Genomic DNA, 26,227 nt, shown 5'->3' with positions numbered 1-26,227 from the left:
TGCCACTTTGTATCCAGATCGTATTGTCTTCCTTCCTTCTGCCAAGTAATAGGCCAGCCATGCCTGATCGTGGCCACCCCATTGGGTCTGAGCCCATGCTTGTCGTGGTGTGTTAATCTTGCCCGCCATTAAACGCGATGTGCCCCTGTCCTGGGACACCTTCTCTCTCAATTTGTCATGCTGTTGATTATCTAGAGGTGACAGTGGCCGCCTCTGACCTTGTGTGCGCGGTTTGTGGGCAATTAAAAATATCCGGACTTCTGGCTTGGAAGGCTCATACTTTGCTCATGCAACATTGTCGTTCCTCCCTATGTCTCCTGGGCTGGAGTACCCGCCATTAGGCCTGGCCCATCCTATCCTTTATCTTGGTCTCCTATCACTTAGCCATCCTAAGGCTCGCCTTTGCCCCGTGGGTCGGGCCCTCACGTCTCAACCCGCCGAGAGAGGAACAACTTCCCTCACAATTATTATTAGAAACTTTGTATTAATTTTTCTTTTAGCTATCAAGACTCTCTATTCTTTGAAACGTCATTTAAATATATTTTTGTATGATTTATAAAAGATAAGAGATACTATTGTTGAATTAAAAATTGAGAAAATGATAGGTAGAAGCTGAGTATAAAAGATTCTTTTTCGTCTATTTTAATTATTATAGTCAATCAACCTAATAATGTGATTCGACACATTTTAAGTAGTATATGTTCATTTCAGTGGTAGACATACAGAGTCACTTAAAATATATCAAATGAGAAAATTTAGGAGGAAGGCAATATTGTCAAAAAAAGATAAGAAAGTTTTAACTTTTCCACCGTTGCTGGACAAATATTACGAAGATAATCTTCGCTCGTTTCAGAATTTTGATGTGAGAAATTGTAATGGTTACACAAAGATTAACTACTGGCTTAGATATAGTGCATCTTTGGGATTGCAGCGGAAAATATAACTTATAGCTTTAGAGTTTATAACTTAAAACTTAAATAATAAGTTTTACTATTAAAAAGTTATTTCCTGTCTAGTAACCTTATGTTTCAAATACTTTCAAGCATGTTACATTTATTTAAAAACAAATTTAAAAAGTATTTTTTAAGGTAAAAATGACAATTATTTGATTTTTTATAAATTATGATCATATCTTTAAAAGTTCGAAAATTGTAAATAGTTGAAAGTTAAATACGTATTTTCGCCTATTGACAATATTTTTAAAATATGAACTATATTCCAGATTATTCGGAAAAACACGTTTGAGGAAAAGTATCAAAATCAAAATGATTTTTTTCCTCGAAGATACTTTTTAGCTTATTTGAGATTAAAAAATACTTTAATATGTAACATCAAAAAGAGTTTTTAAGGTTATTTAAGCACTTTTTAAGACTCCTAATGCAACCCCAAACAGGCCCTTACACTGCATTTTTTATGCCGATTGGTGTCTGATTTTTGAAGAACTTTCCTAGTGGAGAAATTAAGAGACAACAGAACAAATAGACAAATGATACCGGCATTTCAGAGAAAAATGTAGTTGTCTGTAAGTATAATTGAGAAACAGTAGAGAGATCAAATTAAGATAAGTTTGTAAGCATGAGATGGTTATTAGGACAATATTGATTACCTATAAAATGCAAAGGCTTACAGGAACACATTAGAAATCAATGAACTCCACAACTATAGGAAAAGGATCAAAACCCTGTCTTCCTAGATGGCAGTAGGAATCATTTCAGCTTAGAATACCCTCCTTCAAACACATAGAGACAACGTGTTTCAATTGGAGCATCTTTCCCCTTGCCAACTGCAATGAATTACAACATAACAGAGGTTATATTAGATACAAATGAATCCTTTTCTACTATTATGAGCTCCAAATACAATTAATGACTATATAAAGCGATTACATTTTATGAAAAGAATATTAGAAAGCCAGTCCCCACTCCGACATTTTGAACCCTACATTTATTGAATAAGCTCATGTGGGCTAGATTAAAAGTAAGAAGTTCAGATGCTCTACCTTTGCCAGAAAATCATTGCATAATAATATAAATATATTTCAAAGATAAGCAACTGCATGTTTTTTATTAGTATGTACCACGATGCATATAGTGGGTCTCGATCCCAAGATGTCATCTTCTCTCTATTTTTATGGGAGGAGGAAGGACCATTTAAGCCAGAGCTCATTGGCTTCATAAGAAAGCAACAATAAGAAGAGCGACATTCTTTATGTTCTGAGCAACTGATGGTAAAACCCACTGAAAGGAGAATACCAACAACAATATGCTGATGGAAGCATGTATATCATGCTTCTTTGCAAGATACTAATATAGTTAGCATATAACATGACTATTATGTACTTTTTTTAAGCAAAACTTGCCTCATGGATGGCTGTGATTCTTCTCTGAGCATGGTTAAGTTGTGCTTCAACCCCTTCTTCAACTTGCAAGAGAAGCTTCCGGTGCGATGCTTCTGTTGGATTAGAATTAATCAAATATACCAGAATTCTGCATTTAGGTTTCTACAAGAAGTTTGTTATATAATAACTGCTTATACATCTATTTTTCAATTTTTTTTTTTTTTACTCAAGGTAACTGCTATGACTTGGCAAGATGCTAGCAAATATGATGAATTGATATCTTAAGACACCTTATATATATATATATATATATATATATATATAATATTATATTCATAAAATGGACCTGTACTTTAACAGACAATGACAACTCAAAACCTTGAAATAATCAATTGAAAAGACTAGGTGAGATGAGATGATCTGTGAATAGTAGTGAAATGGCTTGTAAATAATAGTGAAATGGTTTGAGTTAAGATGTTTTATGAAGTTTTGGGAAATGAGAAAGAAAAAATTGAATAAAAATATTATAAAGTTAAAATATTGCTAGAATATTATTTTTTAATATTATTTTTGTTTTGAGATTTGAAAAAGTTGAATTTTTTTTTTTTGTGTTTTTTTTTTTTTTAAGTTTGGGAAAGTTGTAATGATTAGATGAAAAAGTTAAAAATTTGAAATTGAAAACTGTTTGTATTTGTGGTGTTTGGATATTGAGATGAGATGAGATGGAAGGCTCTTGCTATTAAAACCAGGCCTTAAAATTGCACATCCACAACTACAAGATTTCCCATACTTTGCTTCTCCATGGTCCCCTTAAGCTCTAGGTGGTGTGCTTCCAGCCCTTCCAATGTGGTTCTGTAGTCCTGGAAATGCCGGTTAATGTCTTCTTTGAATTTTTCATGAATCAACTTCAATTCTTTGTGCTGCTCTGCATGACAAAAATACCACCTGTTTAGCCACATCAAGTGGAGTAAAGGTCTTGTTACAAATTCTGTTACCTTCAAGTTTCACTTCAAATCCTTTTCTTCTCGATTTACTCATGCTTGTGAACTTCCCTCTGAAATAATTTTCAATATATATATATATAGAAACTGTTATCTTGAGCTGAAAAGCTTGTCAGTTTGATTATTTTAAAAAAAAAATGAAGAAACCTATCGGTTTGAAATACTTACACATCTGTCTGAATATGAGACCCAAGGTTCTGCAACTGCAAATATATCCCATCAGAAGTGGACATCAGGATTTCAGATGATTTTTTAGTGGTCTCTGACTCTATTTTGCTTTGAAGTTTTTGAATTTCCAAGGCAAACAGTTTGATAGCCCTAAAACATATGAAAAGTCAAAAAAGGAGAAACCAACCGCTTATAGATTGTAACAACAATAAACTAGTTCATACTAGAATGGAAGCTTTCGTGGCTTTGAGTGGAAGGGAGAAGAAAAACCTCATCAGTCCATCGTCTTGGCTCTGATCTGAAGGTTCTTGCATCCAATTACTTTCTCCAGTCCCTGGACATATTTTATAGAGATTGAGAAGAAATAAACTAAAAGGAAGCATGTAATAACAGAGAATGTGTGATAGCTGAATCAAAGTAGAAATATTAGCGAAGCTGTGCCTTTTGGAGAGGGTGAGGTAGGACTGCTATTATCAAATCTAATGCTTTCACGTATCTGGAGCCTTTTAGTTGAATGGAGCATGAATTTTTTCTGCTTGGCAGCAACAAGTTCTGAAGATAATATGTCTCTGTCTCTGCAACCTGCCAATGATATTAGATAAAGTAGAACGATCACCATTTGTAGAAAAACACATAAAAGCAGGCGGCGTTAATTATTTATTTTTTAATAAAAGAGGGAAAAGGAAATGGACAAGAACATATGGTAGTGCGCAACACCATAAACAGTACATTAATACCGTGTACTAATCATTTGAGCTTGGAAGTATAATATACATCTCTTGAGTGTGTCACAAAGAAGTTAGTTGATTATAAAAATCATCTTCACTCTAGCCATCTCAAATGTCACCAACCAAGAACTGCACGATTCGGATAGCAATAGCTGCAATACTGAAGTCCATGTGGAAGATGCTAATCATTTGAAGACATTTAGATATCAGTCCGGGAGTAGGATGATCTGTTTAAGACCTTTCAGGAAGCAAGATTTGTAGGAACCTAGAGCCTAGAGGGAGGATTTTAATCACCGGTGTCTGCAGAGTTATCCATACCATGTCCATTACCCACTGTTCAATTGAGATTGAGCACCACTTGCGTATTTGATTAGTCTCAAGTCTAGAAAGTAAACCTACCAAAGGTTAAGAGATCTTTGGATTTTGGTCATTTGATCGCCAATGACTGGTTTCCAAGAATTGAACAGTGGACTCAGTTTAATGCCAGAATAAGATATAATTGTGGATTTATTCTTCATTCTTCTCTTAAAGTGACTGGTCTTAAAAAATCTAGCATTGCATAAAGCACCAAGCACCCTCTCTGCTGCATCCAAAAAGTACCATCGAGAAACTTGATAGGAGGTAGCAGCTTCACTATTTAAAAATGCCAGTACTGACAATGAGTTACAATACAGAATCAAATCTGGTTCATTTTTAGCTTCTTGTACTCTGGTTCTTATGCATATCAAGTTCCTATGCAGGCAAATCCATAAGGCAAGGAGATAAAGATCAACTCCGACTAGAGCTACCCCTTTTCAAATACAGTCATTTAGTTTTGTAAATGGAGTGAACAATGGTAACTATATATGAATTCATAGCACATTTAAAGTGAACATACCAGTATATGCTTCAATGATGGGTGAACCCTCTTCTGAACTCTCATAGTCCCTCTCTTCAGCTGATGTTTCAGATAAGTCATCTTCTGTATCCCTCTCTTCAGTATCAGCAGCGGGTTCCGGGGGTGGGGTAAGCACTTCTGTGTCACCCTGAAGTACAATAAGGAAATACAAAATACAGAAGCAATGCTCCAGCTTAGCAAACAACACAAATGCAATACTATAACCTCTAAATAATTGTACAAAAAAATATGCCTGTGTGATTGACCCATGACAATCTGATTTTGAAGTCTGCAAAGTACTGAAGCCACGGATATGTCCCACAGAAAATATTCTCTCTGCTGGAGCAGGATTGTGAACACCAGGTAATAGTTGGTCCATTTTTGGAGTTGAGGTATGTGAGTCATCTACTGCTCGGTCTGTTTTAGGAGCTGCGGTAGGGTTAGAACTTGAGATGGGTGTTTTAAATCCAAATATAGGACTTTGAAAATTATCTTGCAGTTGCACATCATTATTTAAAGATGGACTAGCAACGTCTTGTTGATTTACTGGACTGTTAAAATCTCCCTGGAGATTAGTCTTGTCTATCAATGGTGATTGATGCAGAATTTCTTGGATTTTATTCTCCAGTCCAAGGTACTCTCTCTCATCCTCATATATGCAACCATAAATATCTTCCATTTGATTGCCACGTGAAAATTTTCTCTCAGCAGGAACTTTTGCTTCACTTCTATAACTTGCTTCCTGAATCTGATCCATAACATCCTTTTTAGGAAACAAAATCTTACGGGGCTCAATTCTTTTACTCTTTTTCTCTATCTTCTTCCTCATAGGCTTTGAGGAATCACCATTGATAGCACCATTTACTCTCCCCAACCCTCCTTCCAAGGAGAAGTTCTTCTCATGATGCTTGTGTATGTAACCAGAGGATGGACCACATTTAGTCCCATTTACTTGCACTTTCTGTCTCACTCTTTTACGCGTCAAAGAACGAGTTACTGGTCTCCTGCTAGCATGATCAGAAGCTTCAGAATCAGTTTCTATCGTATCTGAATTCTGTCTACACCTGGCAACTGTAACAGCATTCTGATCAAAATTCTGCCCCAGCTTCATATTATTGGTGCCAACCTCAGGTCTCTGAAAGTTAGAATTCTCATTTTTAGGCGAAGAAACATTGCCAAGTATTTCCCAAAGCTTCATTCTCAAAATTCCAGTCCTGTTTCTTGTTTTGTCTGCTTTATCCTCTATCACAACTTGGTCGGACACGTGAACTTGTTGTGCAGTGGCAAATGCAAATTCCTCCACCCTCTCTGTGGTTCTGTCCTTTACTCCCTTCCTTTTGTAGGTAAACCCATCAAACTTCTTCTGGTTGCCATCGCCAGACTCTAAAATTGATGCCTTGTTCACAAACAACTGAACCGAGTATGTTGCTGGTTCACTACTTTGTCCGTTAAGGTTGTTTTGCTGGCCACTAGTGACTGGTTGCTCTAAATGAAGAACAGACTCTGGAAAAGGTGCTTGCGGATAAAGTGATCTTGGAGTAATCCATGGGGAGTTCTCCTGCTCCGGAGTGTCCGTTTGTTTCCCTTTGACAGGAGCTGTGACTTCTTGCCCCTTCTTTTTTATTTCTGCGGAAGTATCAACATTAAGATTCATCCTTTCTGCACTTGCCACTGTAGCCTTATCTTCCTTTGTAGATCTAGACCTTTTATTGCCTACTGAGTCAACCATTACTCCAATGGAGATCTTCCTAGATTGACTGGACCGATAACGATTGCTTCCAATACTCCGGCAATCACTCATCCAATCCTGAAATATGTTTTTACAAAGATGTAAATTACCCAATTTTATTAAAGAAGTCGCTGTGATTGCAATTGGTCAACATCCACACACCATCACAATAGCCAACAAATAAATAAGCTTTTATGAATCACGGTTTCCAGACAACACTGAATTGAGTCTCCAATCCATCTAATGAACAACTAGATACAACAGTGATGAATAGAGAGTACGACCAAAATGTTCATCCAAGTAGAACCTACATGAGCAGTTGCCATTATAAAAAATCGATGTAACTGATTCTATATGAGCTAATATCATGGCAATACACAAGGTAATGAATACACAGACTCCCATCCATCAGTAAGAAAAAGGAAATGCTGGAACAAAGTTTGAAGCTCAAGAGGTAATTTCTTTGTAGGAGACGGAATATTTGGGTTGAAACACCCTTCTATCAGCACTATTGTCCCAAGTGCAACATTTTCAGCACTTACATCTAGTAGAGTTTGCGGTGCATCAACCTCCATTATCACAATTTTCGCAGAGAAGACACCAAATTGAAACCAGCAGCAGCTGTAACCAGAAAAATTTAGGAGTAAGTGGGAGAATATGAAAAATCCAAAATGCTCAGCTTGTCTACTGAGAAAACGCAGCAAACTCAGCTATTTAAACTATGAATCTTCATCAAAGATTTTCTCTGCTGAATTCAATACAACTACTTTATTCTCAAATAGAAAAGCGAACCAAAACGAACCATTAGATTCGAAACTGATTTCTCATTCCTCACCCTAAGGTTTCTCCCCAGCCAAACAGAGTGTTCAAGAAAAAATAAAATGTTAATTGGCCGGAGACTACCGGATTCCTCATAGAATCGGCTGAGAATCAACACGTATATGCAGAGCGATTACAAGTGAGCCCTAATTTTCACTACCTATTTTTTCCGCACCCAATTTTCCCATAGCGTTTCCAAATTGAGCCCCGTTGATGCAAAAATTCAAAGAGAGAAAAAAAAAAAAAAAAAACACAAAAGGTCGGCCCAAATACTGCTTCAGGTTGTCAATCTCACAGATCGAGAACATACAGATACCAAACTCAGCGAGCAAGTGAAACTGAACAAAATATTCACCAAGACCAAGCTACATCGATCGTAAATTTACACTTGAAATGAAAAAACAAATAAAATGGGATCAGATCAGAGGATAAACAAAAATTTCTGCAGAGAACTGAAGTTCAAGCAGAAAATTCGTTTAGACGACGTGAAAAAAATGAGGAGGCAAATCGCTTACTATTTCCTTGGCGAGAGGGCGAATGCCTTATTGAAGAGCTCTGTTGCTTGAAACTTCGATGAAACTTCAGAACTAAAAACAATCGCAAAGACCTCGGGGGAGAGAGAGAGAGAGAGAAGAACAGTGAATTTTAAAGGAACCGAACAACGACCTGGCCAACGTCTTTCTCCTCGATGCAAAAACAAAAAAGAGGCGGGAAATTTAGAATGTGACGACGGTGCGTCGCAACGGCCCCGGTGTTCTATTTTAACGTGGGAAGTGATACGTCAAAAAAAAAAAAAAAAAAATATTCTTTCGCAAATTGATATAATTTTATATAGAAAAATTCTTCTCATTAGTCATTATTCAGCACCCCACACCTTATGAAAAATACCCTCACACCTTATAAAAAACACTCACATCTTATGAAAAAATTATAGGTATGGAGTGTCAAATGTGGGAGTGAATAGTGGCTGATGTATAACATTCTTCTTTTATATAATAAATTAAATTAAATTTATAATAAAAATAATGTTACAATTTAATATATCACCTTAAGACACGTTAGCTTATTTATTATTAAATAAAAATTTTATTCATCATCTTTACATCATGTACCAACGTGTAATTTTTTATTTTTGTCATTTTATTTAAATACAAGAAGCAAGCTTATCCCTGCCCCGACCGGCAACTGCTGAGTGTCCCAATCTTTCCTAAACTTCCTCTAGTCTTCGGCTCAAGTTGTATGAAGCAGAAACTCATCTCAAGTATGGTTTGGAGGCCGAGCCCCACCCTAGGCTTGCAACCTGACTTGAAATAACTGGGTTTACGCCAGACTCGACTCGACCCAACCGACATTAATTAAGGCACCAACCCTATACGATCCGACCCGGATAAAATAGAACTGGGTCGAACCCATATGACTCGACATTTAGTAAATAAAGCCCACAGTTCCCAACCCAGCCCCCAACAGACACTCCAACAAAGCCCACGACCTCAGCCCAGTTGCCTTTTCCACTTCATCATCTTCAACTTTGAGTTTCTGTTCCCAAATCTAGGGTTCCAACATTCGATCTCCATAGTTTCAACTCGAGTATTCTGTTCCAACATTGGTTAGCTTTATTTTGCTTTGCCGTTGAGTAGGCTGAAGCAATCCGCTAGCTCGAGAAAATGGTTGCATTGGCGGTGAGAAATTTGTTGCATTGATGGTTGTAGTGAAAATAAATTCTTTCCAGCTAAAATGGCCTTGAAGTGCAACATCTAACCCTGTAAATCCTTCAAGATCATATCGAAAACAGTGGGGGAATACATAAATTCTTTGTAAACCCTAACGGGCTCGTCCCAAACAAAAAACGCCGAGTAATTGTTTTTAGAGAGACCGACCAAAACACCCACCACGTTCTCTCCCTTCATCCCGCAACAGACCCAAAGTCCCAAACACATCCCCAGCCCCACCACTCTCTCTTCGATCCACGAGCCTACCCAAGAGTAGAAAAATCTTATTGAGAGAGAGAGAGAGAGAGAACGCACCTCTGTAATGATAGAAGACGGTGATGGCGAACAACGAGTATTCGTTTTCTAGTCTAAGATGTTTTCATTTTCGAGTCTGAGATAGGATTTTTCTTTCGGTTTCGATGGATTCGATAGGTTGTTGGTATAAAACTCATAATTAACTTTTGACCCGATGAACCCGTGTTTGTTCAGGTTGAAAAATGCGGGTCTCTCGGATAGATCGGGCCAAGGCCCTTTTTGCACAGGCCTACCCCACCCCACCAGTAATGGTTCCGAACAAATTGAAGAACCAAATAGATCGAACTAATCTTTGGCTGCTACAAAACATATTGGCCTTGCGTTGCGGAAGGAACATTCTATTTTGTTTTTGGTTGGAAACAAGAGCTCTTATCAATGGAGTTGTTTGCCATCTAATTGTCGACTCATCACATCTTAGGGTTGAACTTTCACTCTTACAACTATCTTTTTGAAGCAAATAGTTCATAGTGCTAATTCTATAGATACTGTAAAAGCCAACTCATGTTTGCACTCTGTTTCAGTGCGAAGATGTATTATGTCAGGATTTGAGCAGATGGATAAATATGTGTGTTTAAATATAATGATAAAAATAACAAATCACATATTAATATATAATGTAGGGATGATGAGTAGTACTATTCTTAAAAAAATATAAAATGAACTTACTATACAGTCATTTTTCCAAAAAGAATATGAAAAGTTGGCTTCCAAGAGGTAATTAAGAGAGTAAGGGCTCGTTTGTTTTCAGAGATGAGATGAGATGAGATGAGATTAAAGTTAAAAAATTGAATAAAATAATGTTAGAATATATTTTTTAATATTATTTTTGTTTTGGGATTTGAAAAAGTTAAATTTTTTATTTTATTTTTTGTGGGAATTTGAGAAAGTTGTAATGATGAGGTGAGATGAGATGAGATGAGATGAGATGAGATGTTTTTCGAAAACAAACAAGGCCTTAAGATTGCTGATAGTACGGAAGAGATGAGATATTTGTTACAAACTTTCAAATATTTTTATTTAATCATTACTTAATTATTATAATTGTTACAAACTGCAAAACAAAACACAAAAACAAATATAAATTTGAAATAATCTTGAGAGAAGCTACTGTTTGAGAGCAGTCACTTTGTACACCCTATATGGTATCATCCCAGCCATTCATCTAGAGAGAAGAAATTAGTGAATTGTAGTATGTATATTGTGTGTACCACTACAGTAGATACTATATAGCAATACTCTATAAATTTTTTGAACTTCAAAACAAAGATAATATTCAAATATTTTTTTAGTTTTATAATATTTTGATTTAACATTTTATCTTTCATTTCTCAAAACTCAATAAAATATCTTAACTCAAATAATTTCACAATCATTCACTGAATTATGAGATATTCTAAATGTGCAGACGAGTGCTGTATAAAGAGGCTAATATTTGGCGTGACTGCATGCAGGCTAAGCGAGGCTGCTGATCGATCTCGTTGTAATTATGATATAATATGCAATTAATTAGAGATCAGTATAAATTAATTCAATTGGGTCGACACAGAACTTAATTTTGAACAAATTCAAGTTGATCCAATATGGCATATTTTTAGGGTATGGTCGAATAACAAGAAAGTGAACGTAGATGCATGCATGCACATAGAATATTATTAATATGGACATGCAACACAGTACTCGATCTCAAACTCGAATCTCTGCTAACTCATGTACGACGTTGCCCCATGCAACATTATTACAAGGAAATTGATTATTTGTAACTAATTATTTTTTGTGAAAATAAAATGTAAATAATCTATAAATGCTCTTTTTTCCTTATATATATACACTACAAGAAAAATAAACTTTTGTGACTAATTTATTACAACTAAAAGATTATTTACAACTAATTTTAAATACAAATAGTCATTTTGTTAGAATTAACTGGTCGCAAATAAGCAGTTTCTATATAATGTATATATATATATATATATATATATATATATATTTATAGTCAAATATTCATGTAGAAGGAGGACTGTTTAAAGAGGTTTGATTAATCTTGGCCACCTCAAAAGGGCATTCTTATATATAGATATTGCAGCCTGCTTGAATATTAAGATTAATGCAAAAGAGAGCATAACCTCCCCCATGCAAGAGGCCAGTTTGAATATATATATAAATAATTGGAATTATGCGGAATGTTTTATTATTATATCCTCTCTCGACCGGAATATAATTTTATCTCCTCAACAGTGCTTTTCACATACTTCAAATTCAAATTAATGTTCATCAATCGTCACCAAGCATGATTAATGCGTTTGAAAATTCAACCGGCTCGGAAAGCATGCACCATGACATCATGAGTACTACCACCCGATCGATCGATCCTATAACTTGGAATCGTACGGCCAACGGGTGATATTCCCTTATACCTTTCTTTAGTTTGTTTATTTTTGGTTTTTTTTAAAAAAAAAATGATATTTATAATTATAAAATATGTAAGTATTGCATATTTTTAAAAAAAAAATAAATAAATACGAAATTTACGTAAAAACGATTGTGTGACACTAACGCACTTCACGATTATATGTAAAATATTACTCTTTTTTTAATGGTTTCGTACGTTGTCTATGGTCTTTTTGGTGGTTTCGTTGTCTGGGGTTTTATTCGATCTGATCGTGATGTTTGCGCTGTTTACTTTGATTTTTGTTCAAATTTTGTGTGAAAACTTCTCATGAGTACTACGCGGTGGCTCATGGGAAAATGTTCTTCTTATTTTGTATTCTGATCATGAGTGGCTTCTGTGATCTAGAACTCCTGTAATTATTTTAGTGCGTTTCTGATTGTGATCTGAAAATTATTTTGAAACGTTGTTCTTTGTGATCTCGTAATTTTTCTTGATATGATAATGAAATAGATTATTCTCTCAAGTATTAATATTTAAATTTTCTTTAAAAAATATTCTTGTAAACTTGTCAGATCTAAAATTAATTACTAAAGTTTTGTATTCAAGATATGTCAACATGATTCAATTTTAATATATAAAATGGGTGATTTATTTAATTTCTTTTTGTGACATAGTTGAAGGCAAATAGATACTAAAAAAAAAAAAAAATATTAGATATAAGTTTAGGTTGGTCAAGTACTATGCAGATTCTTTAAAAAAAGTGAGACACTCTATAAAATGTTTTTTTTTTCTTTTTGAACTAGCCACTTTTTTGAAAGATCTACACAAAACTTACACACCATTAACTTGTACAAACTAAACTATTTTTTTTTTTTTTTTATTTTAAAGAAGTGCAATGTTAGTTTTTTTTTTTTTTTCTTGAGCTTCATCTATGATTTTTCTAATCCAACATTTTCTTCATGAGAAATATTTTAGTGACAAAAAAATCATATAAAAATAAGTCAACAAATTGATATGGTTTAATGTAATATGTTAGATTGTAAAATTACTTTTATTATAAAGTAAATCTAATGTATCACATCAACACACGTCAGTTTGTGGCTTTGCTTTTATAAGATCTCCTTGTGGCCGTAGCACTTCTCTTCCAGTATATGAACTATGCAATGATTTTTTTTTTTCATTTTTCGTTTTTCGATCTCATCTCATCTCATATAATTATTACAATTTTTCTAAACTCTCACAAAAAATATAATAAATAATTCAACTTTTTCAAATTTTAAAATAAAAATTATATTAAAAAATTATATTCTAATAATATTTTAATCAACTCTCATCCCATCTCGTTTCACCTAAATAACCAAACGAGTCCGTTTCTCACTACACCGGAAGCCCTCCTCCTTTTTTCTAACACTTCATTAAAAAACGAGAACCAATATTTAATTTTGGACCCTTACATGGGAGGGAACTAGGCAATTGCCTGAAGCCGCCTAGCCAACCTTTTGGGCCAGCTCTGCTTCCAACTGTGGGAAGATTCGGTTGTCAATTGTATTAAGTTGGAAGCTTTGAGCCTTTAACCTTTTTTATGCTCTTTCGTTGCACTTCTTGACATGAGTTCATCGGGCATTTCTCTTTCTTCTCATTAAATTTAGGAAGTGCTTTCTCAAAGGTTTTTTACTTCTTATTCATCACACTCTTCCATCTTCTCCTTTTCTTGCCATAGTTGTATGCTTTTTAATTAATGAGTTTTATTGTACTAGCTGTGGTTAATGATTCTCAAAATTGGAAAAGCAATGGGTAATTTCTAGATGGGGCCACATGTTCATCACTGCAGGATCTTCTGGATATTTGCATGATAAGGGACTGTATGTGTTCTTCCTCTCTATAAATAACCCCAAATTTTCGGCCTCGTTGCTTTGATAGGGGAAGGCAGCTTTAAGGAATAGGATTTTGTAAACAGATTATTATAATCACAGTCTTATTTTGCAGATATATTCTTGAAGATGGATTCTGTTGGGAAAACCATTCATGGAGCCAAATACGAGTGCTTGCTCTTTGGTTAGTGTACTGTTCTACGAAGAAAAAAGTTGCATTGCTTTGATGGTTGTTTCCCACTAGCTCAAAACAGAAATACTGAAAGGAAAGGTCCAACCTTTTCTCAAAAAAAAAAAAAAAAAAAAAGGATAAACTGAGCAAATTTCGTGTTTCGATCAACCAGCTGTTAGATAAGAGATTGAAAGTTTTAACATAAAAGTGCATTTTTCATGATAAAACGAATCCTCTTCAAGATGATAAGCTGTTTATGTATATGTTAATATATTTTGGGTACGAAACATGTTCTGCAGATATGGATGATACTCTGTACCCCATGAGCACAGGTCTCAACTTGGCTTGCCGCAAGAACATCGAAGGTATGACTGTTAATTACATTTATGTTGGATAAATTATAATACAATTAAGGTGACAGTAAAATGGAGCTTTCTTGAAATGTAGGGTTCATGTTACAACATTTGCATATGGAAGAAGCTGACGTACCAAGGTTGTGCTTGGAATTGTACAAGGAATACGGGACAACAATGGCCGGCCTGAAGGTAAACAGAGATGGGTTTCTCCAAAAACTACTCTCTTTTTTTTTTTCCTGTCAATATCTTAAGATTTTTTTTAACTAATGCTACTTTGTTCCTTATTGATATGGTCGAAAGCTGACAAATTTGGGTCTTTCCTTCCAGGCTCTTGGTTATGAATTTGACAACGATGAGTTTCATGCTTATGTCCATGGAAGACTACCCTACGAGGTTCTTAAGCCCGATCCAGCTTTAAGGAACCTTCTACTTTCTCTGCCACAAAAGCGTAAAATTGTATGTCCAAAACTTTTTTGCTCTTTCACAAAGAATTCATGAAAAAGGACTGCAAAAAAGGGTAAATTCTAAGCTTGTTTCTGCTGGTTCTTCAGATCTTCACTAATGCTGATAAAGCACATACAGCTCAAGTTCTCAGCAGGTTGGGTTTGGAAGATTGTTTTGAAGGCATCATTTGCTTTGAAACGCTTAACCCTCCCCTTGAACCAGTTGCTGATTGCAATAATGTACTAGATCATGGTGATGCAGCCCTCACCGGAGGAGCCTCTGAGGCCAATGCCACTGGTTTAAGTTTAACTGATGGTAGAAGTTTCAGCTCCAAGTCCCGAGTCCTCTGCAAACCATCTGTGGAAGCCATTGAAGCTGCCATTCGAACAGCAAACATTGACCCGAATAAAACAGTAATATTCAAAGCACATCTCAGATTGAAAACTATTAGTGGCTGGTTTAAACATTGTCGGATTAAGAAATAAAGATTTCTTTTGCTTTCTCAGATTTTCTTTGATGACAGTGTTCGAAATATTGCTAGTGGGAAAGCAGCCGGACTCCATACTGTTATCGTAAGTCCTGAGTTACTCTATATTGTGAAGGCCTGCAAGTTTGCAAAACAACGGAACTTAGGTTTCGTTTGTTTTCACAACCATTCTCATCTTATCGTTATACATATATTGAAATTGGAGAATTATATGTATAAACGAAATTAAATATGAAGACTTCCTCAAAATATGATTTCTCATATGGCAACATGTTGGCATGTTATCAGTAAGAAACCACTTAAAATGTCCCATTGGTAAGTGTGACAAAAGATGACAAGATTTAGAACGAAGATTTACGTGTTGTTCAGCAACTAGACCTGCTATGCTACAATAATAGATGGGGCTTTAGGAGGAAATAAGATTTAATGGATTCGATCTCTACTGCATTTGGATATGAGTAAATAGAGTAAGTGCTGTTTCCATTTAATCAAAGCGAGAATATTGATGGCAGGTGGGGAGCTCAACACTGGTGCCCGGTGCAGACCATGCCTTGAGAAGTATCCACAATATCAAAGAAGCACTACCTGAAATATGGGAAGGAGGAGGACAGATTGTGCAGGTTATTCAGCCCAGTGCTGTTGCAACCGTTATCCTTGCATAGTTTCCCCTTAGCCACACAATTATGTAAACTTCCCATACAACATTGTAAGTAAAGTGACTGCAGAATTCCCTATGTTAAAAGCTTCTTACAATCTCACCAAAAGGGTAAAGGATACAAAGATCATATTCTCCAAAGTGTTCTTTCTTATTTGGATCCATCCTGTCATCCTGATGATGATGATAATAATAATAATAATAATAATAATAATACATGCTCCTCAACTGCTTGCTAATCGAAAATCATCTGAATTTTCCTCATCCAACACTAATAATATCAGGGGTACAGGATTGCTTGCTTACTGATTTGCACGGTCAACACTAATTAGGAAAAAAGAAACAAAGAAACCAAGGGGCACAATGACTCAACAGATGAATTAGCCGTCTTTAGGCAGCTCTCCACAATTGACAATTCTGCATGGCACCCGAGGAGTATCTGCCCTGCTTGTCTCCTGGGATTCCAGTTTCCTCACAACATCCATTCCATCAATAACATGCCCAAACACAACATGGCGATTGTCCAACCATGGAGTCTACATTAAGCAAATTCAGAATGTCATCTATTAGGAGTAAAAGCCATAGGGAACAAACTTAACCCAACGCAGAATTCAGTATAACCATTTAGATTGCCAGTGAAACAAAGGGATTGTATGATGCCATGAGATTAGCAAACATGCAAGTAAATGGGAAAGACGCAATCAGTACTGTACACATCTGCTTATAAGAAGGATAGGGGCCCAGTTAAAAGCTAATATCTTTCAACCTGATCAGAACACAGTTACAGGATAATAAATAAAACTCAAGAAATAATTCTCCTGTCTTATTCAGGTGTAACGTTATTTGAGTTGAGGCCATCCATTCAAGGTCTCTGCCTTTTGGTATTTTGACCAGCGAGTAAAGATTATGCCTCCAGCCTTGCCTTGAGGGGAGGCTTCAAAACTCTCAAGGATAAAATACTAATGTTCAGCCTTACTGCCATAAGAATGTCAATCAGGGGGTAAAACATATTTTCAGGTTGCCATAACACATTCTGATCAAACATTACTGCAGTAATGTCTAAAACTGCTGTGAACTAAGATGGCAATCTGGCTCTTAAAAGTAAAAATAATGAAATTACAAATGCATCAAACAGATTGAGAGGGGCAGCAGCAGCTCACCTTTACTGTGCAAATGAAAAATTGGCTCCCATTGGTATCAGGACCCGCATTTGCCATGCTCAAAACACCAGGCCCGACATGCTTCACTGCAATTAAGTGTGATACTAATCAGTACAGAAATTGAAGTCCATTCACAGAGCTACCCAAAATCTCTAACTCGATCTCTTCTTTTATGAAGAAAGATAAAGATGATAAGCACATACAGGCAAAGCTCTCATCTTCAAATTTAGATCCATAGATGCTGATTCCTCCTGTTCCCTGCAGCCAGTATGCACCACAATTTTTGGCTTAGTGTCAAAGCACCTACCTTTCTATTTCAGAGAGAGAGAGAAAGAGAGGAAACTACATCTCCTTCGGTGAAGTCCCCTCCCTGGATCATGAAGTCTTTAATAATACGGTGAAAGGAGCATCCTTTGAAACCATAACCTTTCTCTCCTGTATGTAGATTTTTAAAATTTCATCTTAAAGCGCGCCATAACAGCAATAATAACACCACCAACAACATTAATAACGCAAACTTGGACAAATGTGAACAAAGCTTGCCTGTGCATAAGGCTCGGAAATTCTCAGCAGTTTTGGGAACAACTTCTCCAAAGAGGCCAATTACAATTCTACCTACAGGTTCAAGCCCTATTTCTACATCGAAGAAGCACTTGGTTGTCACTTTGGCCTGCAGTTCTAGATCCTAAAATAACATGGCAAATATAAGATAGCAAGACCAGATTACCAATTATACAAGAATAGATACAAAGATTACAGGAACTATTTCTTGACATGACAACATAAAATGCTGGAATATCATAACATTAACTAGTACCAAAAGCACAGTGACTAGATAAAGCTCTTACAGCTGCCATTGAGTTGCAAACCATTCTTCGGGACTTAATTGAAAGTGCTCTAGAAAGTCGAATGACGGGAAAACTTGAGGCATAGCAAGACCTAGATGCCAATGCTCTTGCCGGGCAGCTCAAAGTAGGAACTTGGGAGTAGCCTGATTGCAAATGCGTAGAACCCTGTATAACATGTGGCATGCGCACATTAAACATACTTTGGTTATAACTACCCTGAAAAGACAAACAATGCTCGGATTAGTCACAGGGAGAACAACGGCTAAAAAACAACCCAGTTCAAAGTTAGAAGTGCATTTCATGTACGTGTATCAAAGCAAACAATCTCTGCAACATAATGCCGAGATTAATCTATTTCTTCCTACGAAGCACTCAAATAAAAGAAAAATGGTTGAGAGCGCAAAGAACAAGCAAAGGGTAGCACAAATAAGTCTATAACTTTGACTGCAAATCTAAAGCGCACTCGGGTTTGAGTCGACCGGATCTGATTAGTAAATAAGGGTGAAAGGATTGGGATTTGAGGAGAAAATGGAAATAAAAAGAACCTGGAAAAGAGAAGGCGGAGTGCTCTGGCAAGGCACCCTTTGCATTGGGACAGCAGAGGCCATAAGGCTGACTGTTGGGTTTAGCTACAGCAGGAAATGCCTCAAACAGAATAGAGTTCTGATGGTCTCTCAGCTCTCTCGGCTACAGCAGAAGTAAACCTTTGGATAGGATAGATAAAAGAGAAAGGAGGGTAGAAAAGAAGAGCGGCACAGACACCCTACCCCTTCCTATGTGTGAGTTGAGACGTGGGAGATTGGGGGTTTTAGAGGCCTTTGTCGTGTTTGTCGTTAACATCCACGTTTTGCAGTTGTGCGCACGGGTGGATTTGCACGGGGCCCAACGGCACATCGATTCTTCAGACGGGGTCTTCAAATTCTTCGCAATAGGCCCCCAGCCCACACTATAAGCCTAGGGAATATCGTTCTTGAATCGTAAATAGTCCTCGAGCAAGGATTCTTCTTGTTCGTTGATCATCTAATTTTGATCTGATTATTGGTGGATCAATAACTTCTATAAAACTATAAAATGTTAAAATTAATTTTAAAAACATTTTAAAGTGCTAGATTTATAAATAAAAAAATTAATAAAAATAAAATTTATAAACTGACGTGACTAAATATGATATTTTAGATATATTTGAAAGTAAAAATATATTTAGAATATGATATACTAAAAGTCATTGAACTTCAATTTTATGAAATCTTTTTTTGAACCAAATATTTTTCTTTTACAAAATCTTTTTCTACTCAAGTTGTCTGTATTATTTTAACAAACGCAATTATCAAAATAATTATCTTTTCAAACATTACAACAATGGGTAGTTTTAAAAACACAAACACAAGCAAAAAATCAAAAGACATCTTATATTTTCTTTATATTTTTTTAAATGTAAACATACCATCTCTCTTTTATTATTTAGGGTTAAGCATAGAGGTAGGGTAATTGGTGTTTATAAAAATGGTAGGCTTCTAGTCACCAAACTTCAAGACAATGAAGTTTACTTTTTAATTTTAGATTGTGTTTGGATATTGAACTGAGTTAAGTTAAGTTAAGTTGAGATGATAAAATATTATTAGAATATTATTTTTTAATATTATCATTATTTTGAGATTTGAAAAAATTGAATTGTTTATTATATTTTGTATTGAAATTTGAAAAAGTTGTAATAATGAGTTGAGATGACTTGAGTAACCAAACGAAACCTTAATCATGCGCGAATAAATAGATAAAATTCAATGTAGAGGAACCCTTATAGCCCCCGAAAAGGACAGGCCTAATCAGAAAGTCCGTTGGATGTGAGCCCTAAACGAGAAGGGATTAATTGCTCGAATCTTAGAGACCAATACGAACACATGAGATAACCGCCGTACGGGATTAGACAAGATGATAAGGCAAGTACGTTAGGATAAACCCACCCTCTTCTTATGATTATCGAGTTGAGCCAATAAGAACAATGAGAGGATCAAGCTTATAGTTGGTACTTATCAACTATTTCCTCTACCCATATATATTGATACAAAGGTAATACTTCAGGTAATTGGGTATTCGGAGCTTTTATGACACATTTTTTATGTATTATTGACCTAAGCATCGAAGATATTTCAAGTATTCTAGGCCGCCAACTTTCTCTATTGTAGGTAGAGTGCATCGGTAAATAACGTGGAAAACGTGTTCCGAACAGTGACTCCATCTATGAATATACTGCACATCACTAACTCAAAATCAAATTAAATCATAAAAACACTTTATTACGTGTCATACTTGTAAATAGAAATTTTCAATTCCAAAAATATTAAGAAAAGGAAAATTTTAAAATAAAATCCGTTAGGTTAGGTTTGGATATTGGACTGAATTGAGTTAGATTGGGTTGAGATGATAAAATATTGTTAGAATATTATTTTTTAATATTATTATTATTTTAAAATTTAAAAAAATTAAATTATTTATTATATTTTGTGTTGAAATTTAAAAATATTGAAATGTTGAATTAGGATGAGTTAGAAATAAGTTTCGGTTCCAAACGAACCCGATAAATAGAGAGAGGGATAAGAATACAGAGATTTTGGGTTGGGTTGGCTATGGTTGTAGCTGTGCTGTGTGGCAGGTGGCTGTGGCCGGGAGGAAGCAATATGCGGGCCTTTCCGATGGTCTCATTGTTTGAGTCGTTGCCTTCCCCGCCGCTCATCTTCTGTACTGCTGCTGCTTCTGCCTCACTAAGTAAAACCTCCCTTATTCTTGCTGCTCCAAGGAAAAGTCTCTCTCCCCAAAGTTCGTACTTCATTTATATTGCTCTTCGAGTTCAAACGTCGACTTGGGTAGCGATGATTCTGATGTTGGCGACTATTCTTCTTCGCTAGAGGAGAAGGAGGCGGGGGAAGGGGAGGAGGAGGAGGAGGAGGAGAAATCGGAACCTAGGGATGGTTTGTGCATTGAGATAGAGAAGCTCGGCAAGAATACTCGCAGAATTCGATCCAGAATTGCCATTGACGCACCCCTTCACACCATTTGGAATATTCTCACTGATTACGAGAGATTGTCTGATTTCATTCCCGGTCTCGCCCTCAGCCAGTTGCTCCAAAAGACTCACAATTACGCTCGACTTTTTCAGGTCATCATCTCACCTTCGCATTTCTTCTGTTCTTTATTGTTTGTTTTGTTTGATCTTAATACTTCATTTGAAAAAATGTACACCCGTGGTTATATTTTTCAAAATTCGCTGAGTTATTTGGTAATTTGTACTTCTGAGTACTCAGTTTGAAATTGCTGTTGATGATTTTGTGGATAATAGAAAACCCGTCATAAGATTGTCAAAAGCAAAAAAATATAAAAATCTCCATCTTCACTTATAAATACCGATATGAACTTTAATTGAAACGATAATTGGGAGGGGAGTCTTAACGACACCGTTCAAGAATCTCTGCATTACCTAGACAGAGGTTTTTAGGTTAATTAAGAATCTGCACCGGTTTGAAATGGAATAACGAACGTTCTGGGTTCTTTACGAACTGTCAAATGTTCGAGGGAGCAATCTAGCCATAAGGCTGTCAGCAGGTATGAAAGTCCTTGCGGGATTGACCTTGCTTTCACCTCTAAATATCGATTCTGAAGTAGCGTCCCTCTTGCCTCTTATAGTGGACTTCCTTGTCTAGGTGTACCTTCCGTATACTGGTTTTTGACAAGTTTATGTAATCAATGCAAAAATGTTATGCAGGATGATTCTTTTGAGTGAGGACGCATGTAGATAATGATGAATGATATTTTTTGAGGACTGTTATTGCTTTAGCTCCGATAATTTGACAATTGAACGACTAAGGTCCTTGCAAGTGAAACTTGAGTGTACCCCACCTCTCATTGATTGCATAGGTTATTTGATGTGCGTGATTGTGTTAATTTAATTTAATTTTTTTCTTGAATCAATCTTCAAATACTTTCTTTAGCACACTCTGATATTGTTATGCAACCTAGACTGAAGAACTCATATTCAAATACGTTTTCCCATCAAGTCTACTTTTCTTTTTAATCCTACGTCAAATTGTTGCAACCTTTAAACAGATTGGACAGCAAAACCTGGCATTTGGGCTGAAGTTTAATGCGAAAGGAATTGTAGATTGTTATGAGAAAGAACTTGAGAGCCTTCCTTCTGGTCAAAAGCGTGATATTGAGTTTAAAATGGTCGAAGGAGACTTCCAACTCTTTGAAGGAAAATGGTCTATTGAACAGGTACATGTTGATATAATGTCTTTGGGCACCTACTGTGTAAATTTTGTTGACTCTCTATCTAAATTCTCTCAATTATTTCTTAAAGCTAGTATATATTTCCAATGCTATATAGAATCAATCACACAACATGCTTAGGAAAGAAGTGCTTTTAAGTTAAAAATATATATACTTAAAAAATTAAAAATACACACGCATTGATAGCAGGCAAAGATTGCATCCTAACTTGGAAACTTGCTCCAACAAACTTCACCAGCTAAGCTGCATACATATTTTGTTGATGTTTTATTTCTACATCCCAGCAATGTCCAGTAAAATATTTTGTTTTATTGTTTCTACATTCTGGCAACGTTCATCAGAGCTCATAGCTGGCCTTTAGCAGGTGAATGTTACATCCTAGCATAGAACTCGAACCAAGATAATCTATGTCTAGGAACTATGATCATCAGGAAAAAAAAAAAAAAAAACACGGTCAAGCTGCATGTATCTTTTTATTTACTCATGAAGTATTACTGTGTTTATACCATTTTCTGGGTTTTTTCAAGATTAGAAAATATTTTATAGTTCATGGTTGATTGGACTGACATATAGCACTCCCATCATTGATCTGGATTCTGGGCTTTCAAATAATAATTGGAAAAATTATAATGAACATGAAGCCATAGATATCGAACTTGCATTGCAATTCTTTAATGTGTTCACAGTTGATTAAATCAAGCAGAATTAGTGTAGCATATTGAAAACTTACAGTTTCAACAACAATGGGTGATGTAGTCCAATAGTGGAAGAGATGAAGATAGTGATTCCTTGGTACTCCAACAATTCTATACAACTCTTTCATACTTAGTTGATGTAAAGCCAAAGCTATGGTTGCCTGTTCGGCTCGTTGAAGGTAGACTCTGCAAGGAGATTAAACTGAACCTTATGAGCATCCGTGAAGAAGCACAGAAGGCAGTTCGCAACACTCTGCATGTTCGTTAACATTAGCAATTTGTTTGGATTTGTTTCCTGTAAGTATGTCCTCTTCAAGTACGTTATATGTTAATTGCTAGCATGGTTAGAATATTACTCAAAAAAAAAAAAAAAAACCAGAGTTAGAATATTACAATGTACAATAAGTTTACGAGATGTTTTATTTTTTTAAGCATTTTGATACACATTTTATAAGTGTATCTTGAATGCAAGTGTTTTGCTCGATGTTATACGTAATGATGATTCTTAGTGTCTATAGAATTCATTGATTTTCCTTATTTAGAAAGTGTTCAATATCTCTTTTAAAATGCTTTACATTGTAATTTGGGTGAGTCTTTATATGAGTCATGGGGTTTATAATCATTAGTGTTTCATTAAATTGTTTGACCTAACATAACTGAGAATTAGAAAATATGGGTTCCTCATATAAGATCGTTGAGCACATATCATTATATGTAACATAGGATAAATAAAAAGTAAACAAATAAATAACTAAGAAGCAAAAAGAGCAAAGAAAATTGAAATTCATGTGAAGTTATTATTCACATGACCAACATAAAAGAAGTGCAGCTTGAGACAAGTGATTATAATATATAGTTTAGGAGTGATGCTATATACAAGTAAATTTTTTTCATGTGAGTTTTACTCCTATTAAAGATGTTGCACAAGGCTTATATGAATGTCTTGGACTTGTACAAATATTTTTAGGCACCATGTCATGTACATAGACTCAAGTCATGCGCTTTCTCATTAGAGATGAGCTTGAGTCATGGTCTATGGTCTTTCAATTGATGTATGTCCAGCTATCTTGAGCATGAGTTTCACCAGATAATCCATATGGACAATCTTTTTCTCTTAAAAAAATGTCGTATTTTTACCAGTGTCCACACCTCTGACACAATAAGATTTACAAGAAAATGTAAATCAAATTCTTTTCTATTAAAGATTTTGTGAAGAAATTTTTTTTCTTTTTTTATGTTAGAAAACCTCTCCAAAGAAGGGCTCTTTCGAACCCATCCATGCACAGAGTAAATCCCGGTCCCATGCATCATGCCTTTGAAAGTTTCTATACACGGAATTGGTTAAATCGCTGACTTTTTACTGGAGATGTGGCTTCAAAGGATTGTTTGTACTCATAAGATGTTGAATTTTAGATCTTGAAGAGAGTAATATCCTAAGATCAAGATCTTCACCACTTGAGCTAATCCCTCTGAATTTTGTGATGAATGTATCTTTCATACAAACTTATAAGCAGTAGACCCTGGTCTCACACTACCATGTAAATGCAGATGTGGTTTGTGGCCTTGGGTCAGAAACCTTTGTTTGTTATGATGATGATGGTTTTAGACCAAATTGGAGGTAATCATCATGATATCGTAGCACATATTAGTCATAACCTATCTACTTTTTGGCGATTAAAAATCAACTAAATATCTACCAATTGATCTGTGACAAAAAGGGCTCATCTGCATTTCTCATCCCTACCTCTTCTCCATTCTGGACCACTCATCTCTCTCCAGTCCAGATAGATATCGGCTCTTTTCCTTTCCTTTTCTTCCCTGTAGAAGAAGGCTTGATAACTCATTTTGGAACGACTCCAATCAAATTATTATTATTATTTAAAAAGAAAATCAAATAAATGGCCCTCTTTGATATCAATTTAATCCAACCCATAAAAAGTTGATGTAAACCTGAAAGAAAATAAAACCTTTAAAAATAATTATCTTTTTTCTCTTAATTTTTTGAGGCTTAATCACCTTTTTTTTTTTAATAAAAGATAATATTTACAATCTTGGGATTTGTAAGTCTCGAACACTCCAAAAAAGTACAAAAATTTAGAACCTAGATGATTTTTTTTTTTTATGGTGGTCCCTATTTTTTTTCAAAGTGAGCGGTGCTTGCACACCCTAAAACGGTATCTAGTATTATTTTTAAGAATAATACTACATATACTTATATTTTTACTTACAAGACTTATTTTGTTAGCTTTCATTTGAAATTCAAATTTTAAATTTTAAATTTCATGATTTTTAACTTATTAATAACTAACATGTGAAGAAGTAAATTTTTCTTGAATATGTTTAATATTTTTCTATTTTAATAGTTACCCCTTTTTTTTCAATCTTTTCTTATTTGTATTTATTTATCCTAAATGTCAATTTTTTACTTGCAGTTTTTGTTTCATTTAAATGGCTTGAATCTTGATGGATATGAACTGTACCCTCCAAATCCCAAATAAATTAAAATAATTTTGTGGGCTTAAATTTTGGTTGGAGATGCCCATTTCAGCTAACTCTCATCAATCTTCACAAATTTATGATATTATTATTACTATTATTATTATTATTATTATTATATTAAAAACATTAATATATGAAAATATAATAATAATTTGGGATCGGCAAGATCTATTCTAAATAAATAGCGTTGAAAAGAGTAGAGATGGGGGACCAAAGGGGTTTTGCTTCTTTGTCGTCTTTATCCAAGTGGGTTTGGTCAACAACGTCAATGTGCCTGTGGAGTTTTGTCTTGCATATTCGGGCAGCATCATTATAATATTCTTTTTTTTTCTTCTCTTTATTAACCGAGACGTAATCCATGACCATTAAGAAATGATTCTTATAAGTTTTAAATAGATCACTTCTCCGTAGCTTTTTTCTTTTAAAAAAATAGATCCCATCGTGAAATGGTATAAAAAAATATTTTCATTTATAGTGAGACCTATATTTATACAAAAAATTTATACGAGACTTATCTATTTAGAACTTGTATTTATCGTTACTTTATATATATATATATTATATATATATATATCCGAAATCATGATTTTATGCATGTAATCAACACTTATTTAGAAGTGGAATACTTATTCCCTTCTTTGGAATACCTGCCAGGTCATCTTGTTGTAATAATACAATAAATTATC

The 26,227-nt window shown here is 35.1% G+C and overlaps 4 protein-coding genes across 10 annotated transcripts; 2 read left to right on the top strand and 2 right to left on the bottom strand.

The window, feature by feature from the left end:
- Positions 1-1,479: 1,479 nt before the first annotated feature.
- On the bottom strand, positions 1,480-8,437 carry LOC121263321 (meiosis-specific protein ASY3). Of its 4 annotated transcripts, none has more exons than XM_041166153.1 (11): positions 8,176-8,435; positions 7,384-7,462; positions 5,366-6,919; positions 5,113-5,260; positions 3,949-4,089; positions 3,778-3,841; positions 3,508-3,657; positions 3,334-3,392; positions 3,129-3,263; positions 2,360-2,451; positions 1,480-1,783 (listed from the first exon to the last, which is right to left on the bottom strand). In XM_041166153.1, the coding sequence occupies exons 2-11, from the start codon at positions 7,414-7,416 to the stop codon at positions 1,712-1,714; spliced, it is 2,448 nt and encodes an 815-aa protein (XP_041022087.1). In that variant the 5' UTR covers positions 7,417-7,462; positions 8,176-8,435; the 3' UTR covers positions 1,480-1,711. The 4 variants fall into 4 exon arrangements, with proteins under 4 accessions (XP_041022087.1, XP_041022085.1, XP_041022084.1 ...); XM_041166151.1 differs by having other exon boundaries at positions 5,113-6,919; positions 8,176-8,247; positions 8,327-8,396; XM_041166150.1 differs by having other exon boundaries at positions 5,113-6,919; positions 8,176-8,436.
- A 5,111-nt stretch (positions 8,438-13,548) lies between these two features.
- LOC121263318 (uncharacterized protein C24B11.05) lies at positions 13,549-16,199 on the top strand. 3 transcript variants are annotated; one of them, XM_041166143.1, is made up of 9 exons: positions 13,549-13,739; positions 13,831-13,935; positions 14,060-14,128; positions 14,416-14,481; positions 14,564-14,661; positions 14,800-14,928; positions 15,024-15,329; positions 15,423-15,488; positions 15,916-16,199. In XM_041166143.1, the coding sequence occupies exons 2-9, from the start codon at positions 13,923-13,925 to the stop codon at positions 16,063-16,065; spliced, it is 897 nt and encodes a 298-aa protein (XP_041022077.1). In that variant the 5' UTR covers positions 13,549-13,739; positions 13,831-13,922; the 3' UTR covers positions 16,066-16,199. The 3 variants fall into 3 exon arrangements, with proteins under 3 accessions (XP_041022077.1, XP_041022078.1, XP_041022079.1); XM_041166144.1 differs by lacking the exon at positions 13,831-13,935 and having other exon boundaries at positions 13,550-13,739; XM_041166145.1 differs by lacking the exons at positions 13,549-13,739; positions 13,831-13,935 and having other exon boundaries at positions 14,128-14,215.
- Positions 16,191-18,857, bottom strand: LOC121263319 (peptidyl-prolyl cis-trans isomerase A1). 2 transcript variants are annotated; one of them, XM_041166148.1, is made up of 7 exons: positions 18,612-18,857; positions 18,067-18,231; positions 17,762-17,903; positions 17,565-17,653; positions 17,422-17,476; positions 17,219-17,304; positions 16,191-16,594 (listed from the first exon to the last, which is right to left on the bottom strand). In XM_041166148.1, the coding sequence occupies exons 1-7, from the start codon at positions 18,672-18,674 to the stop codon at positions 16,439-16,441; spliced, it is 756 nt and encodes a 251-aa protein (XP_041022082.1). In that variant the 5' UTR covers positions 18,675-18,857; the 3' UTR covers positions 16,191-16,438. The 2 variants fall into 2 exon arrangements, with proteins under 2 accessions (XP_041022082.1, XP_041022081.1); XM_041166147.1 differs by having other exon boundaries at positions 18,067-18,282; positions 18,612-18,856.
- Positions 18,858-20,833: 1,976 nt separating this feature from the next.
- Positions 20,834-23,524, top strand: LOC121263320 (the record flags this gene model as incomplete). The annotated part of the gene is made up of 3 exons (XM_041166149.1): positions 20,834-21,220; positions 22,165-22,332; positions 23,104-23,524. Coding segments are annotated over 3 exons (762 nt in total), but the record flags the coding sequence as incomplete, so codon positions are not given.
- Between the last annotated feature and the right edge of the window lie 2,703 nt (positions 23,525-26,227).

Source organism: Juglans microcarpa x Juglans regia, chromosome 4S, assembly GCF_004785595.1.
Source record: "Juglans microcarpa x Juglans regia isolate MS1-56 chromosome 4S, Jm3101_v1.0, whole genome shotgun sequence".
NCBI lineage: Eukaryota > Viridiplantae > Streptophyta > Magnoliopsida > Fagales > Juglandaceae > Juglans > Juglans microcarpa x Juglans regia.
This window is presented reverse-complemented; position numbering and strand designations above follow the sequence as displayed.